The following is an 18,232-nucleotide window of genomic DNA, read 5'->3' on the forward strand; positions in this document are numbered from 1 at the left end:
CCCTTCTCTCTCTTCCTTCTCTCTTTCTCATCTACTCTCTCCTCTCTTCAAACCCAAACAATATCTTCCTCCCAACATCAACATCACACATCACAGTGGAGGAAACGTTAATCTAGGTTGTGATTCTTGCCAATGCTGTGATTCTGTGATGCTGTGATTCTTACTGATGTCTGGGTTTTGATCGAGGTTGAGCTGGGTTAATCTAGCGATGGCAGTGACGGTGGTGTCTGGGTTTTGATCGGGAGGAGGAAACGTTGATCCAGCGATGGCAGTGGTGGCGATGTCTGGGTTTTGATCGGGGTTGGTCTGGGTTTTTTTTTTTTTTTTTTTTTTTTTCCTATTGTGATCGGGTTGATCGGCGGTGTCTAGGTTTTGATCGGGATTGATCTGGGTTTTTTTTTTCTCCTATTGTGATCGGGGTTGATCGACGGTGTCTAGGTTTTTGTTCCGGTGAGATTTTGGTGGGCCTGGTGGAGGCGCAGTGGGATTTCGGTTGTTTTGGTGGTGATTGATAATGGTGGAGCCGTGGAGGCGCGGCCTGATTGATTGATGATGATGATCGGGGTTGTTTTGGTTGTTTTGGTGGTGATGGGATTCCGGTGGGTTTTGATCGGGGGGTTGATCGACAGTATATGATGAGAGGCTAAAGCAGTTAGGTTGAAGCATTTTGGTGGTGGTGTGGTGATTGATGATGGTAGAGCCGTGGAGGTGGTGGTGTGGTGATAGATGATATAGAGTTTAATAAAAAAAAAGATGGTGGTGTGGTGATTGATGACTGTTAGAAAGAAATAATAAAAAATATATTTTAAAAAAATATTTTAATAAAAATAGAGTTTTGGGATGTGAGAGATAGTGTTAAATGATATGATATAATGATAAAGTAACTTTTTGAAATGGTAAAATAGAGTAGAATTGAAATTTTTTAATGCTAATGCTCTAACATGTGTCGAAGACATGCTACTTTGTTATGTACTTGGGCATTAATAAGAATTAATTTTAGCAATTTTGTTTAATAAAATTACGCTTTGCTCTTTTAACAATACCATCAATTATTTTAAGAGTAATGTTATAGACACAAATTTTTTTATAACATTTTTACATACTATTGAGGTAGAAAATTTGTATTGGTTCACACACTTGCATCACTTTGTACTTACCAATAATCATTCACCACATTTGCAATTTGTAAAAGTTTGGTAGTTTTAGCATTTTACACAATTTAAAGGCCATAAAAAATTAATAGATCAAATCTAAAACAAAATATACAAGCCCAAAAAAATTAGGCCAACAACAAAAATTACCAATAATAAAGCTAAAAAATAATAATAAAAAAACCTAATCAACCTATTTTACCCAAAACAAACCATCTATTTTACCCAAAACAAACAATATGACCCTCTAAAAAGTTTAAAACAAAAATCAGTAGTGGTTAAGCAAGAGTCAAAGGCCGGAACGGCCGCATATTGTGCAGCAGAGCCACCTCTCTTAACTCCAAATCCTGACTCAGTCTCTACATGCAAGTTCTTCCTTAATCTTTCAATTACCTATCCAAAAACTGAATTTGTTTTTTCTTCCCTTTCCCAAAACTGGCTTTGTTTGCATTTCTTGGAGCCCTATCATTCCAGAACATTTTTCACAGTTGGTCATTTCCTTTCAGTAGGAGCATTTCTAACCATTGCCAGTTGATCAATTTCACTGGCCCAAATGTGCTGATCAAGTGAGTCACACTATACATATAATTATATATAGTATGTATTTTAGGATGAGTCATCCAACTTCAAAGTTCAAACCCCGGAATAATCCCCAAACACCTATATTTAATAATAGGTACTTAATTCAGGTATGGAACCAATCCCAGCTTGACAATCTTAAAGACTGAGCTTTCATAATCGAAGACATTAAACAAAAAGAATTTCTTAAATTATGCACTTCTATAATTTGTCAAAGGTTTTCAAAAATAAATTGCACAAGCTAAGCAAGAAGCCAAGAACAAAAAGAATTATACAATGTGAACAGAGGAACAAGGCTCACAGTACTGCTTTCATTCATCTTATGTGAACAGAGGAACAAGGCTCACAGTACTGCTTTCATTCATCTTGTATTTTTCTTATCCCGATTACATTGAAAATTTTTGAGTACAGATTTATTTTTACCTACGTGAAAATATAGTAAAACAAACACAACAATGCGATAACCAACCACCATAAGAAACAGGACCAGCAAATTCTTCCACTTAGAATTAACGTCAGGAGATATGTCATATGCACTACGGAGGGCCTGATACCCAGATATGGTCCTTACCTGCCCAACCGGAAAGGAAGTCCAAAGATACTCATTCTCCAAGATGCCCTATAAATCACAAGATCATTCAGCTAGGAACATTTTAAACAAATTTAACGGTATATGAAAATATTTTAAAGATTACTTCTTGCCTTCTGGATATTCAGAATAAATAAAAAACCACCAATTGGTTTGACATGTGGAGCAGGAAATAGAATGACCATATAAATCTACTTGCCTGGATAGAGTATGTGTGGAAAGCAATGTAGGATAGTGGGTATGTCCACAATGGTCCTGGCAAAGCATTTCGAATTCTGAAATAGCCCGCGGCAAGCATCATTACCACCTGAAATGCCACATATCTTGAGCATTAGACTAGGAACAGCTAGGCAATTTAACTCTGACTATATCCAGACATGATCAATCATAATCATTGAAGTCAATTGCACCAAAGAGGATGATTAGTCTACACATTTTTTATGTAAAACGATTCTTTAGACATATACAACCCAGAGTCACCTAACACCAAGCAATGCTAAATGAACTATAATTACAGCAATGCAAAATTTCAGACGCAGTTCAGCTTGACTGACTCAAAACTAATACTATAATTGTCTTCATTAAAGAAACCCTTCTTGCAGGCAAAGAAGAAGAACTCATTAACAATAACCATTTATTATATTACTAAGTGGTGTAACATTAAAAATAACTTACAATGGGTAAATAACATAAATAACAAAAGAATGGCTGTACTTTTCTTTCCATAAACTAAACATTCGCAAATGGTAATCTCCCATAAATTAAATGAAACGTTGTTTTGAAATTTGAAAGTGGAACTCACATGTATGGATACCAATGTCAAGATGCTCCAGAAAACATTTTGCCATAAAGAAACAACAACTAGCATTAGTCCTTCATTTACTAGAAGACACAAGAAGAAATTCAGCACAAAGTACATCAACAATCCGAATTCATCACGCAATCCTACAAGGAAATAGAAGACAAGGCTCGATGAAATGGATATGAGGAACAGGAACGGGATGCTGGAGAGAAGTTGCCCAAATAAAAAGACTAATGGTCCCGAATGCTGGTTTAATTCTTCACTGGCATATATCTGCAAAATGACAAGAAGTTTGATCTAAGTCAATTATGAGAGGGGTGGGGTGGTTTAAGAAAAACCCATGGTAATTTATAATATGACTTGTCAAAAAGAAACATGATTAATCAAATTTAATTTGAGGTCTCAACCTTTCAGTCATTTACTTTTGTCATATGCTGTCAAAAATCATTAAACAAATTACTCCCAGGTTTCTAAATAAGATTTACACAACAAAAGCAAACAACTCTTATGGCATCACAACCTATCAATACTATGATTGTTTATTATGGTCGTCCTCATTCAACTAGACAAACAATTATAGCGTAATCCTAATATTTATTCATTTTGTTACAATTTCTTCTACTTATATCATGCTTCATTCACACAGCAAAGTAAGTAAAGTATGCCAGGCATGACTTCACTTGCAGATGGGTATGAAACACAAGTCCAACAACACCCACTAATTGAATAGCACATAACAGGGTTAGATGGAGGAATAGGGGATGACTATTTGATTACATACATATTCTACATCAGAAATCAAGAGGACATATTAATATCAATCTCATAGTCATAGTCAAGTTCTAAGTTGATGAAAACTCTCTGACTATCCCCAAATCGTTAAAAGAAAAATTCAACAATCTCCCTTATGAAGTTATCTCAGATGACCAGAATGTCAAAGATAGACCAATAAAAACATACAAAACCAGCAATTAGATATATACTTTAACTACATAGGAGTTGCACTTCATTCTATGCATATCAACCACATCTTGTCAAATTCTCAAGCTCCTTGAAGTTAACAGTGGAAGGGGAAAAAAGGTTATCTGGCAAGAAATGTTACCTTGATTTCTTTCAGCAGTGCAGGTACTCCAGCAATGCTTAGAAGTGAGGCAAATGATATAAATACAAATACTGCTGCAACCCTCGTCTGCAACATTAAAGGTGAAGCAAAACAAATCAGTAAGTACATCACAATATATACTTGGATGCATACAGATAAACCAATGTGTCCTCTGACAGCAGGGCAAGGCTTTTGTAGTTTCGGATGAAAATTTAACACTTAAAGAGAAATGACTGATCAACAAAGTTCATGGCAAGATTCTGCAATGACTTTATTCTGACTCCTAATACGATGCAGCAATATAGATTTGGGTTATAAGCAGAGTGGGATTAGAAGTTGGAAACTCCATGTACAGTAGTCCAAGTAGCATCGGATTCCTAATAGGCCTTGTATGTCACAGAGATCATGAGAATGGTGGCTCCTGGGTAGCAAGCATAAGATTTTCTTGTAATACCCATGGCACAAACCAGATGGGTCAGAGATAGTCTACAAAGTGGCTTGTACCAAATAAAAATTTGACCATTTTTATTACACATTACTAGCACAATGATGACCAGACAAATTGCATGATGAATATTAACAGCCATTATAAATCATTACTATTAAAATTTGGTTCTTATTAAATGTTATAATATGAATGAGTCAAACTATAAGGAAAAGCATTCCTAGAACCAGTAGATGTTCAACTAAGGCAATCATCAATATTTGTAGATACTTGCACATGCACGTATATTGTATTTCATAAATATTGCTCCCAAATAATAAATTAAGCATGAATTTAAGAAACTCACCACAACTGAAGATAAGGAATGCCCCAGGCCAGAAAATACCGTGCCAACACAGAGCGTAAGAAGCATACAAAGAATAAGACGAAGCCAGTAGTATTTCCATTCCCTTGACATGATTAACAATGATCTCCAAGTCAAAACAGCAATTCTTGTACCACTGCCAGCCTTTCCTTTGCTTTTGAGAAATGGACCTTCCTGTAGATGTAATACCATCTGGCAAGTTAACTGAGGCTACAATATGCAACCACTCAACACCTTTTGATGTAGATGAGCAGATAAGAAAAAATAAGAGTAGAAAAGAGAAGATTAAGTCTAGTGTAGGCAGTCAATATTTTTGACCTCATAATCATTACTAAGTTCACTCAAATCACATCCTAGGGAACTCCTTCGCATGAATTAATTTTAATCTTTCTAATCTTGACACTCCCACTTAACATGATTCAAGTATCTATTTTCATTTTCTTTGTCAGGGGAAGCCCCTTCTTCTACAACATTCATATCTATAAATCAGCAATTGCCTCAATATAATTATATAAGTTAATTCAATCTAATTAATCATTTTAGCTTGTCTATATCAATTAAACCTTTCCTTAATCTAACTTCTTTGACAGGCTCCGTAATAAGCTTTTTTAGAAGTAACCGTAGTATAAAGTTCTTAATGCGATGACACATTGATATAGGCAAGCTTGCCTTATTAATATTATTTTTTAATTTGATAGTTGGGGGAGCGGGGTTGTGAACCTAGGTAGGTGTCTTCATTGGAAACACCAACAAGTGCCAGTTAAGGTACAAGGCTCTTGGAATAATTCAAAAAAGCTTGACATGTAAGAGAAGTGGCCCTTTGAAGAACATGGCACACCCCATTCATGGCACATCTGCCAGCCATCATCACAGATAAAGCATTACAGCCATTAATAAATGCATTTTCTTGCTGAATTTCAGTAGCAGAATTCTAAGCACAACACATCACCGTAATCAAGGCTCAAGGAGAAAACTAAGTACACGAACAGGCCAGAACATTACTTGTAACATGTAACTTACAATGACGGACATGGCCAAAACTGCACGAGGGGGGGGGGGACAGAACATTACTTGTAACATGTAACTTACAATGACGGACATGGCCAAAACTGCACGAGGGGGGGGGGGTGGGGAGGGGACAAAGAATTTATGAATAGTGTAATGGATGGTAAGATATAACAATCATACCTTATCTGTGAGTCTCACTATCATATTTTCAACTGCTACAGCATCTGCTGATGTTTTATAAGTTGCTTCAAGAGTGCGTATCGCAACAGCAGTATCCATATTCACCGCTGAAAAATCGTGCTCGTCCTGTTATATGGTTTCAGTCCATGCAAAGAACATGTTAATCAAGCAATAAAGGAAAAGTGGCAGACTATAATTTATGGCATCTCTAGAAAGCCAATCAGGCAAAGAGAATCATTAGACCAGCAATTTGTTAGTAATTACCTGCCAATTTTTGCACATTGCAATGATCCTGTCAAAATCTGTGTTTATTGCACGCAAAAAGTGATCTGAAGGACTTTGCATAATTGGGCAGGGAAATCCAGCATTTGAGAAGTGCTTTATCAGCAAAAGGAACGTTAGTTAATAATAACCTAACATTGCAATCTCATAGAACAATGAACATACAGTTGAAGCAACGCCAAAAAATAAAATAGAAGCAAGAAATCATGCAGCACAGTATGATTTACCTGCAAGCAGGCCAACGTTTCTCCAAAAAACAGGGTATTTCCATTTGAAAGGAGACAAATCCGGTCAAAGAGGCCAAATACTTCTGTGCTGCTTTGGTAAATGGTGAAAATAAGAGTGCACCCTGTGCTTGCAAGTTTCTTCAATGTAACCATCATCAAAAGTGCAGAGACACTGAACAAAATAAGATCATATACTTTAACTAAAAGATGACAGTAAAGAAAAAGCTTCTAATAGAAAGACATCAATCATTATGAGCAAGAAGGAAAAGTGACAATCTGTCAAACAATAAATGAATTTCACATAGGATGCCCGACAAACAAATCACTGATACCAATGAAACCTTTAGAATAGAAACACAGTGACAGTGTGATAGCAAATTTATTATAAAGTGATGAATATAATTCTTTTGCCAAAATTTCATCAATTGAGATTCCCATTACATTAATTCCGATTTCAGGCCAGTTGCAAGTTGTTTGGAGAGTTAACATACAATGTAAGGAATACAGCCAGTCCATTCGCGCACACACAAGTGAACAGCACGTCTTTGGAATGATTCAGTGGCATCTACTCTAAACACTTAACATAAAAAATGTTCTTCCTTGCCCAAGAAACAAAGCTACAGAAATTTCACCATAGATCATTCATATAGTAATGCACAAGAGACATGGTGGTTGCAAGACACAAGTTCCCTTAACCCCCTTTAAAATTTGAATCAGGGAAACCAGAAAAAATTACCTGTCAAGATGATAAAGTGGCTCATCTATAAATAAGATATGTGGCCTCATCACAAGTTCCCTTGCAATGCTAACACGCCTTCTCTCACCACTATGAAGGCCCTTCATATAACAGTGGCCACCTATCAATTTGTTGGCATAATCACCAAGAGACATAGCATGAATAGCATCCTCAACTACACTCTTCTTCTGACAAAAGAAACCAGGAAGTTGAAGCAGTGCTGAATAGTACAGAAACTCCCGGACAGTGAGGGACCCAATCAGACTGGTTTCCCTCTCAACAAATCCCTGCAAAAGAAAAACAAATTCCAAGTGAAAACCCCAAAGCAAGAGACTATACATAACTTTTTTTCCCGATTGATGGATTGTGACCTTAATTTACCCAATCACTAATTTCCCAACTAAACATAAATTTATTTCCAAATTGTATATCCAATGAAGCACTTTTTTTTTTATAAGAGAATTCTGTCTGCAGCTTGAGGCCTAAAATATAGAGTTTGGAAAGGGTTGTGACTTTTGAGACATAAAAGTCCACATATTGGCTGTGGACTGCTTCCACTCAGGTTAGAGTAGGAGTGCAACACAATATGCGAAAGTAAAGCCAGGTAATGAATATTTCACAGGATGACAAGAATAAGGATAACTTTAAGGAAAGGGTTGACCGCATGCATAAGGCAAGAGCCTCAGGAAGAAAAGAAAAAAGAATAAACTGAAGAATGAAGATTCAATAGGAAGTGAAATTACTTGGAACTTACATAAGACCCATAAGGCATGTGCGATTTTGCCCCATTAACAAACACTTCACCGTACATTTTGGCTGAATGGTGCAATCTTCCTAGATTAAAGAGAGAACATCATTTAAGTTTCGAACATCCACAGGAACAGGAAAAATGCATAATTCAAATGCTCCAATTGAAATGAAAATAGATACTATGCTTGAATACCTGCAATGGCCCTTAGTAGAGTGGATTTCCCTGATCTGGCAGGACCCATGATTACTGTCATAGTTCCAGGCAATGCATAACCATTCGAACTCTTCACAACTTTGTCAGAGTACTTCCTTTTCCCCTTTATTGTGACAGTCAAGTCTTTCCAAACAACTGAAGCCCCTGCAGTTTTCCTTGCCACAACTGCACCCTCTGGTAGTGGTGGAGATGGCAAGGACCCACTATTTAACTTCGAGAGAGATGGGGAGGCTGGGGTGATTGCAATGTTAATAGTGTCACGGTCACCTCCTTCCTCCACCCTTGCATCAACATCTGTATCCTCCCATTCTGGTGAATCCTCAAATGAGATGGGTTGTCTCAGTGAACCAGGTTTACGCAGATAGAAAAAGTTACTTGAGGGCACCCTACTTGCTGGACTACTCGCTGAAGATGATGAAGACCTATAGTTATCAGACTGAGACTGTATTTCTTCCATTATCTTCTCCCAATTTCCAGAACCTCAATTTGTTGAAAAGAGCATTCTACAAGAAGTATTAGGATAATTCCTTTTGGTACTTACTTACATAAAGGTTATCAAACAGTTGAGATGAGAACAACTGCTTACAACAGTCTAAAGTCTAAATTACAAATCTTTCCAACAACACCCCTCTATGAGTGGAATCCTGCACCAAAATTTAAACAAAGAAAACTTAAGCACCAACTGAAAATTTCCCTAACTCATATTCTTGCATCAAATAACACAGTCAACATCATCCATAATAAGATTCTCTAACTCCAAATTGGAAAGGTTCTAAATTTATTATTTTGTTGGAAGCCGAATCAAGATAAAACAGAAACAACTCAGCCCATCATCAACTTAAGCCCAAAGTAAAGGGGGATTAGCTCTGTTCGAGAGCTTGACTTCAGCACAACAAGAAATGACACAAAGTATGATGAAAAAAAACAAAATGCATAAAACCCAGAAACTCAAATGCACTAATAACCCATTTAATCCCAGCAAAACCATAACAGAGAACAAATAAGAAATCCAATTACCACTAAGTTTTGCACTCCCATAACTCATTTCCTCAACTTGATACTCATTTAACTAAACAATATTCCATTCAGATGCCTAGAAATTAGAAAGGGTGTCACAAAACTTACAATAAGGGGGAAAAATCAAAACTTTAAAGCTTAGCCTCCTCATTCTTTGAGACCCAATAAGACAAAAACCTCTACTCCTTGTCAGAACATAAAGTTACACCCTTCTAAGGTTTAGCTGAGCTGTACATACCATGCTCAGCAAACAAAGAAACATATATACAATGTAAGACTAAAAAAAAAAAATTTACTTTCTTTTCTCAGCAACCAAAAAGAGGACAAAGGCTATCATCCAAATCAAAGAGAGTTCATGAACTGAATGCAATAATGGAAAGCTTGAAGAAACGGACATGTAGACAAACCTGGATCTGAGTGAGAAAAAGAAGCAGAGAAACTACAGACAGAAGAGTGAATGTGAAAGCAGTGTGTGAAAGAGGGAGAGCTCAAAGTGTTAATAACACTGCTCTATATAAATAAGGTAATGGATTATTTGACCCGATTTGCCGGGTGTTTGTATGCTTTGCATTCCTTGGCAGTTTTGGATTCTCTAACATAAAACATTATCACTTGCCCCCTTTTTTTTTCCATGTTGTCTTTTTCCTTTTTTATGTTTCTGATTCTCTCTGTTTCATAAAAATAAAAATAAACCTATGAAGACTACACATTTTTCATAACACCACATTTAATGGTGGACCCAGAATTATAGAAGTAATATTACTTTAAAAAAAATTAATAGTTAAAAATAACGAATTTTAATTATAAACGTCTTTGTTAAAAATACAAAAAAAAGTTCAATTATAAAAAGGAAAAAAAAAAAGTAAAAATGTTATTCATAGTATTATTTAAAAAAAAAAAAATTATGTGCTATGCAATGATTTCTGGTGGAAAAGCATCACTTCCCAAGATGCAAAATTGGGATCATAGTGCTCCTCTAGTCCTCTTCATGCTTTAGATGATTACATGCATAGTGTTTGTTCCTTTTTATTTAAGATTTTCTTTCTCTCTCTCTCTCTCTCTGTCTCTGCCTTTTCTTTTTTGTTCTTTTTGGTTTTAATGATATACAACAGGGATCCAATTATACATTCAAATCAAACTTTCACTTTTTTACGCGGAAATGGTATAATAATTATAGAAAAGTTGTCCCATTTAGCTTACATGGCACTGGGGATTTGTCTAGAATCTTAATTCTTACACAATATTAGTACTTCACATGGGCTATGTTACATTCAAACCAAACTTTCTTCCTCAAAAAAAAAAATTAAACTTTCACTTTCACCCTTTTATATATAGTTATTGAATTCTTTATATAGAGCAAATTAATTCACATTTCTATTCAAAATCCAAAGGAATGTTATTCTTATTTGTGAAATATAATACTAATAAGAGTTTATAATAAGAATAAAAATATTCCTACTAGCTTACTTTTATGATGATATAAGCCCTGAAGCCTGAACTTTCAGGTACCAGAGACAAGGTCCACAAGGACACAACCCATTGGTTGGAGCAATGTTTTTGGGGGCATTTTTTCAATTCTAGCATCTCATTGCATTAATTTATGTTAGGTACCACCTGCCATTTTCTTCTGTGAAAGTCTTACCATGAGATGTGATCGCTCTTTGTTGCTTCTTTATTCCTGTTTTTGTTTGAAGAAGATTGCAAGACACCATAATTTTCACATCTGCCGACTTAATAGATTATTATTAATTTTCACATGAATTTAGGGGTGACAAAATTAGACACGACCCGCAAACTCGACACAATATGATACGAAATTAGCAAGTTATAGGTTGAAATTTAATAGATTCGTGTCATATTTGGGTTGACATAACGGACCCGTTTGATAAACGGGTTGGGTTAGGATTCAATCTATGGAACCCGTTTGACCTGTCTGAGTCGTTTAATTAAATGAAATTTTATCAATATACCATTCAAACCCTAAGTATATAAACTTACTAGTTGTTGTAGTTTACTTTCTTTGACATATTGTAATTGATTATTTATGTTTTAGTTTTAAATGATTATTTATAATGCAGTTACTCATTAGTTCTGAATTTTATATTTAAAATATTTATTTGCTTGTTTTTTCATAAATGCTTTTCTTCATTTTGATAAAATCAAATAAATAGATCGACACGACTGACCCGATTAATAAACGAGTCATGTTAGGGTTGAGGAATCTTGACCCGTTTAATAAACATGTCGGATTAGTGTTAACTCATATAATCAGATACGTATGAGTTGACACAACACGAACTTGACACACAAACACGCATTGCCACCCCTATGAACTCAAGTAATACTATTTTATTATCTATTATTAACTTAAAATTCCCAGTAATTGTGAAATTTATTATGAATTCTATTGTGGTTTTATAGTTATTGTTTCGTAACTTTTAGTTAGCTTAATTTGATAAAAAATTTATTGTTAAATAAAAGATTTAGAGTTTAAAATTTATCTACACCAAAATTCAATTAAATATTAACAATAAAAAAACCATAGTTTGAATTCCTTTATATAAAAAAAAAATGTATATATATATATATTGTTCTTCTTTTTTTTTTTTTTTTTGCTGAAATATATATTGTTCTTGTTGCTTCTTTTATTTTTATTTATTTTAATGATAAGGGAATCTTAACTTACTTTTGGTGGGCTACCATTCTTTTGTCACGTTAATTTTATCTTTGACCAAATTGGCAAATCAACGTTTTGGTCATGGGTGGAAGAAAGAGCAAAAAACTGCAAATCCATTAATGTGCCCCTACTAGTATTTGACTTGGTGAATGGAGTTTTTGCAAACTCTATTAAACCTGATTTAAGACTTATTAGTCCCTCTTTTGGTATTGAGTTGCATTGGCAGAGCCAACAAGTTTTCTCAAGAATCAAACTAAATATAACAAAACTTTTAAACATAGGTATATATTTTAACCTTATTTAACGTATCTTATTATTTAATGATGATGTCGAAAATCGTCATTAAGTCACACAATCCTTACGTGCTCAAGACAACACTTGTTATGTGCTTAAGACAACACCTGCACAACACAAAACAAGAAGACCTTAGGAGAGTACCGATGCAATACCGGCCAAAAACCCTCCAAAGGTTAAGTTAGAAAGCTTCTCACAACTCTAGAGTGCTAGAACTTGAGTAAATTATGCGTTTATGAAACTTAGCAGTTGGTGTCTTGCTGTTGAATCCACCAAGATGTCAATCCATGGGAGAGGATAGCTGTCCTTCGGGTAGGCCCTGTTTAGGTCCGTGAATTCTACGCACATCCTTCACTTTCTGTTGGCTTTCTTGACCATCACCACGTTGGCTAGCTAGTCAGGGTAGTACACTTCTCGGATGAAGTCTACTTCCTGTAATTTGCGAACCTCTTCTGCTATGGCCTTATTGCGCTCCTACGCAAACACCTTCTTTTTCTGATGGATGGGAGAGAAGGAGGGTGACACGTTTAACCTATGGACTATGATGGATGGATCAATTCTGAGCATGTCTTCATGACTCCAGGTGAACACGTCTTGGTTTTCCCTCGAAAATGTCGTCAGTGCTTGATGGACTGGTGGATTAGCCAGAGTGCCAATCCTGATTGTTCGTTTAGGCCTAAAGTCATCAAGGAGTATTTCTTCCAATCCTTCCACTGGTTCTGCCACCGTTCGTTGTTATTCTATACACATGATCTGCAAATGATCGTCCATTTCCAACATAACAATGTAGCATTTATGCGTCGCTACTTGATCTCCTCGTACCTCTCCTACTCTGTGGGGAACTTGATCATCAAATGATAAGTTGAAGTTATGGCCTTCCATGAATTCAAAGTAGAATGACCCAATATGACATTGTAAGCAAATGAACAATCAACAACCAAGAACATGACAGCCCTGGTGATCTACTGTGGATAATGTCCAACTGTTACGGGCAAAGTGACTGCTTCTAGGGGTTGTACCCTTGTTCCTCCGAATTCGACAAATGGCGTGTTATATGGAATTAGTCGTTCCCTATCAATCCTCGTTTGTTGGAATGCTGGGTAGTAAAGGATGTTGGTAGAGCTCCCATTATCCACAAGGACTCGGTGGGTGTTGTAGTCCCCCACCTGAATGCCAACCACCAGCGCATCGTCATGAGGGTGGTGGAGATGCCTAGCATCTTCCTCTATAAATCCAAAGACAAGGTTGTCAACCCATGTCATCTTCGGGATGAATCCCGTCAACTGGACGTTCTGAACCCCCTAGGAGCAGTCACTTTGCTTGTAACAGTCAGAGATTACCTACAACAGATCACCAGGGCTGTCACGTTCCTAGTTATTGACTGTTCATCCACTTATAATGCCATATTAGGTCGTCCTACTTTGAATTCATGGAAGACCGTAACTTTAACTTACCATTTGATGATCAAGTTCCCCACGGAGTATGGAGTAGAAGAGGTACGAGGAGATTAAGTAGCAGCACGCAAATGTTACATTGTCATGCTAAATATGGACGATCATTTGCAGATCATGTGTATAGAAGAACAGCGGACAGTGGCAGAACTAGTGGAAAGATTGGAGGAAGTACTCCTTAACGACTCCAGGCCTAAACGAACAACCAGAATCAGCATTCTGGCTAGTCCATCAAGCACTAATGACATTTCTGAGGGAAAACCAGGACGTGTTCGCTTGGATTCATGAGGACATGTCCGGAATTGATCCATCCATCATAGTCCACAGGTTAAACATGTTGCCCTCCTTCTTTCCCATCCGTCAGAAAAAGCGGGTGTTTGAGCAGGAGCGCGACAAGGTCATAGTAAAAAAGGTTCGCAAATTACAGAAAGCAGACTTCATCCAAAAAGTGTACTACTTCGATTGACTAGCCAATGTGATGATGGTCAAGAAAGCCAACGGAAAGTGAAGGATGTGTATGGACTTCACGGACCTAAACAGGGTTTGCCCCAAGGACAGCTATCCTCTCCCACGGATTGACATCTTGGTGGACTCAACAGCAAGATACTAGCTGCTAAGTTTCATGGACGCATAATTTACCTCAACTCTGACACTCTAGAGTTGTGAGAAGCTCTCTAACTTAACATTCGGAGGATCTTTGGTCGGTACTGCATTGGTACTCTCCTAAGGTCTTCTTGTTATGTGTTATGCAGGTGTTATCTTAAGCACGCGAGAACTGTATGACTTACTGACGATTTTCGGCATCATCATTTAATATATATATTGAATTTATATCCAAATAAACTTTTTCATGACTCGAAAGTCAAAACAAATATTTTATTTTGTAAATTATTTTTAGCTTTAGCACTAAACTCTTTTATAAATGACTTTGTACAAAATTTCGTAACAATTTCTCTTTTAATATATACTCCACAATTAAACGCTCACTAAACTATACTTCAAATATAACTCATATATTTTAATATACTTTTTAGATCATGCTAAATTATAACTTACTCCCTCCGAATTTGAGGCTATTATTAATTCGGTTCATGATCATCTGACTAATAAATTAAAATTCTAAAGTTTAAGGATTGCATCCAATTTTATTCATATTAAATTTCACATGTACGTGTGCAACAAATGATGCCATTTTGGGAGAAATTTAACAAATTATTTAAATTAAAAATTGGAAAAAATATTAGAGTTTGGAAAACAAAAGAATAGATTAATAAATTATAAATATAAGGGAATGGATTTGCTAGGAAAAAAAATCATTCTAAATTTAAAGGGACCAATTTTTAGTTTAGTGACCGCCTTAAAATACGATTTATCATAAAATTTAATCTAACAAATATATAGAAGATGACATCTTCCATTTCAGCATGTGTTTTGTTGAGAGAGAAAGTTCATTATAGTACATACATAAATACAAGCATATTCATAAAATAAATTGCAAGTGGATGTTTCATGAACTTAAAATGGTAATTGTCGTTGCTTTCATCACAAATAATAATATATTTATATATATTTATGGTTGTTGCTTTTAGTCTACGAAAACATAATGCATGTGCAGTTGCTAGAATAGAAAAAATAGTAGATTTATAACATCCAGGTTTACGGATTACACAAACTTCATTATTGCTACCAATAAAAATGTTTAATGAATTGCCTTTTCAGGAAAACAATGTTAGCTTACTCATAGCTACTACAAAATAATAATATATATTCATTACGCATGCCGACCATAATAGCTTGCAAAATTATTGTTCTTAGAAACTTCTATTAATAAAATCACAAAAAAAGAAGAAGAGAAACTTCTATTAATATTGTTTCAAAGTCAAAATTGAAGAATTGTTTCCAAAAAAAAAAAACTTCTTTTAATTCTTTTAGAAGAAAATTGTGACAGAAAATTAATACAATATATTTTTTTATGAGAAATGCTAACGAGTGCCCTTAGAGTATTAGTTAATAATCCATTTAAAGAAAGTTGGGTAAAATGCAAAACTGACCCTCTAAGTTTCTTCAAATTTCATTCAGTCCTCTAATTTTGGTTTTGTTTATTTCAGTTATCTAACTTTCAAATTTATTCAATTAAGGCTTTTCCATCAACTTTTGTTATATATTGTGGTTAATTTTTCAATCTTATAAATTTTTCTTCAAATTTTTTAAATTAAAAAAATTCAATTAATGATTGAAAAATATTTTCTAGATTTTTTTTTTCAAAAAATTTTAACAGAAGTTAATGGAAAGACCTTAATTGAATAAATCTGAAACTTAGAGGACGGAAATGAACAAAAGTAAAGTTAAAGGACTGAAATGAAATTTGAAAAAAAGTTAGAGGGTCAATTTTGTATCTTAGCCAATAAAATTTTTGTTGGAAAAGAAAAAAAAATTTTACAGCTTTTTTAATTTCTCATAAAGGTTGTGTTAAAACTTTCTTAAAATGGATTATTAATCAATGCCTTAAAGGCACTCATTAGCATGACCATTTTTTTTATTAACAATTGATAATTAGTTAATAATTGCAATAAAAACAAATTAAACGGTTCTGCCCCAACCCTGGCTGCACTAAAAAATAAGAAGAAGAAGCAAGAACAAAGAAATATATTGAAAAGGCTAATTGGTTAGTTCATTAAAAGCGTCATTGATAAATTTCCATTTAACAATGAGCCACCGAGGATGCATTGAAATATAACGCATGATCTGGAGAATCCCAACAAGTTGGAAAGTACTTCTATTTGCTAGAGCATCCACATTTGGATGGCTATATGCCAAATGCAAAGCAAATTTGGCATACAAACCCAAAACACACCCAGCAGCTGGAAGGCCAAATGTGAAATGCTAAAAAAATTTTGGGATATTGCTACAGTACCATCTTAATGTAAGATGGTACTGTAGCTCAATTTATATAAAAAAAATAATTTTTTAATCTTCCCACCTCATTTTAAACCCGCGAATCTCTCTCTCATCCCTCATTATTTTTGTTCTTTTCTCTCTCTTCCTTTTCTCTTTCTCATTTGCTCTCCGATCTCTTCAGACTCAAGACCTATCCACCGGAGCCTCACGCCGGAGCCTCACGCCAGAGCCTCAACGGCGGAATCGGATGGGTCAGCTAGAGGGCTCCGATGGGTTTGAATCGGCGTGAGCGCATCGGTGAGCCTGAATGGGTTTGGATCTGCGTGAAGCTCCGGTGGTGGGGTTTTTTTTTTTTTGAGTTTGGATCAGCGTGAGGCTCCGGTGGTGGGGTTTTTTTTTTTTAGGTTTGGATCGGCGTGAGGCTCCGGTGGATAGGTGGATCGATGTGTGTGGTGATCGGTGTGGGCTAAATGGGTTTGGATCGGCGTGAGGGCTTCGGTGGTGGTTTTTTTTTTTTTTTTTTTTTTTGGTTTGAAACTCTTGGATTCTGTTTTGTTTTTGTTTTTGTTTTGGGTTTTTGTTTTTGTTTTTGTTTTTGTTTGTGTGGCTCTGTGTGTGTGTGGTGATGGGTTTGGCTGTGTGTGATGAAACCGGTGCTAGAGGTTGGCTGTGTGTGTGTGTGGTGATGGGTTTGGCTGTGTGTGTGTGTGTGTGTGTGTGTGGTGATGGGTTTGGCTGTGTGTGTGTGTGTGTGTGTGTGTGTGTGGCTGGCTGGCTGGGTTGAAACCGGTAATGAGGGAGAAAGAGAGGAAGAGGAATAGAAAAAGAGAAATAGTAAAAGAAAAGAATAAAATAGAATATTTAAATAAAATGAGATAAGAAATAAAATTTTGGGATGCTGGGTGTATTGTAAATGGTATGGTATAATTGAAAAAGTAGATTTTTGAGATGATAAAATAGGATGAGATATAAGATTGGGATGTGGATGCTCTAAAGGTTTCTTTCCCATGCCCAAGGTGTCACAACAAAGGGGTACGTAGGTTAAGGAGTGGTTCCCAAAGAGTTGAGTCATTCTTCTCACAACTCGTGAGACCCATCTATAGCTGCACGGATCATACAAACTATGAGACAATGATTTTATGAAGCTGCTTTATAAAACAATCTTCCATCATAATGTGTTTTGTTTTTGCTCATTTTTAACTTTAAGATATGCTTTTTTTTTTTTTAATCTCAAATTTTAATCAAAATTAGTATATAACCTAACCTGTACATATGCGTGAGTACAATTAAAAACAATTGCAATCACACACATATATAATATATATGGGTTCAAATTATATTTAGTGTAAAAGTTATACATTTTTTAGACAATAAATTTTTAAAAGATGTAACAGTTTCTCTCTTGTTGATAATTAAATTTACAAATTACAACTATCTTAACTTTCAATGGGAGAGAGACAAGCAAC

General features: G+C 35.5%; 1 protein-coding gene across 2 annotated transcripts; it reads right to left on the bottom strand.

Annotated features, from left to right (window-relative positions):
• Positions 1 to 2,009: 2,009 nt before the first annotated feature.
• LOC112028056 (ABC transporter G family member 3) lies at positions 2,010 to 10,052 on the bottom strand. Of its 2 annotated transcripts, XM_065779074.1 has the most exons (13): positions 9,854 to 10,052; positions 8,409 to 9,073; positions 8,220 to 8,299; positions 7,466 to 7,752; positions 6,730 to 6,901; positions 6,485 to 6,598; positions 6,221 to 6,346; positions 5,015 to 5,206; positions 4,224 to 4,310; positions 3,269 to 3,394; positions 3,122 to 3,146; positions 2,519 to 2,626; positions 2,122 to 2,349 (listed from the first exon to the last, which is right to left on the bottom strand). In XM_065779074.1, the coding sequence occupies exons 2-13, from the start codon at positions 8,884 to 8,886 to the stop codon at positions 2,333 to 2,335; spliced, it is 1,812 nt and encodes a 603-aa protein (XP_065635146.1). In that variant the 5' UTR covers positions 8,887 to 9,073; positions 9,854 to 10,052; the 3' UTR covers positions 2,122 to 2,332. The 2 variants fall into 2 exon arrangements, with proteins under 2 accessions (XP_023916477.1, XP_065635146.1); XM_024060709.2 differs by having other exon boundaries at positions 2,010 to 2,349; positions 3,122 to 3,394; positions 9,854 to 10,048.
• Between the last annotated feature and the right edge of the window lie 8,180 nt (positions 10,053 to 18,232).

Source organism: Quercus suber, unplaced genomic scaffold (assembly GCF_002906115.3).
Source record: "Quercus suber isolate HL8 unplaced genomic scaffold, Cork oak 2.0 scaffold_198, whole genome shotgun sequence".
Lineage (NCBI taxonomy): Eukaryota > Viridiplantae > Streptophyta > Magnoliopsida > Fagales > Fagaceae > Quercus > Quercus suber.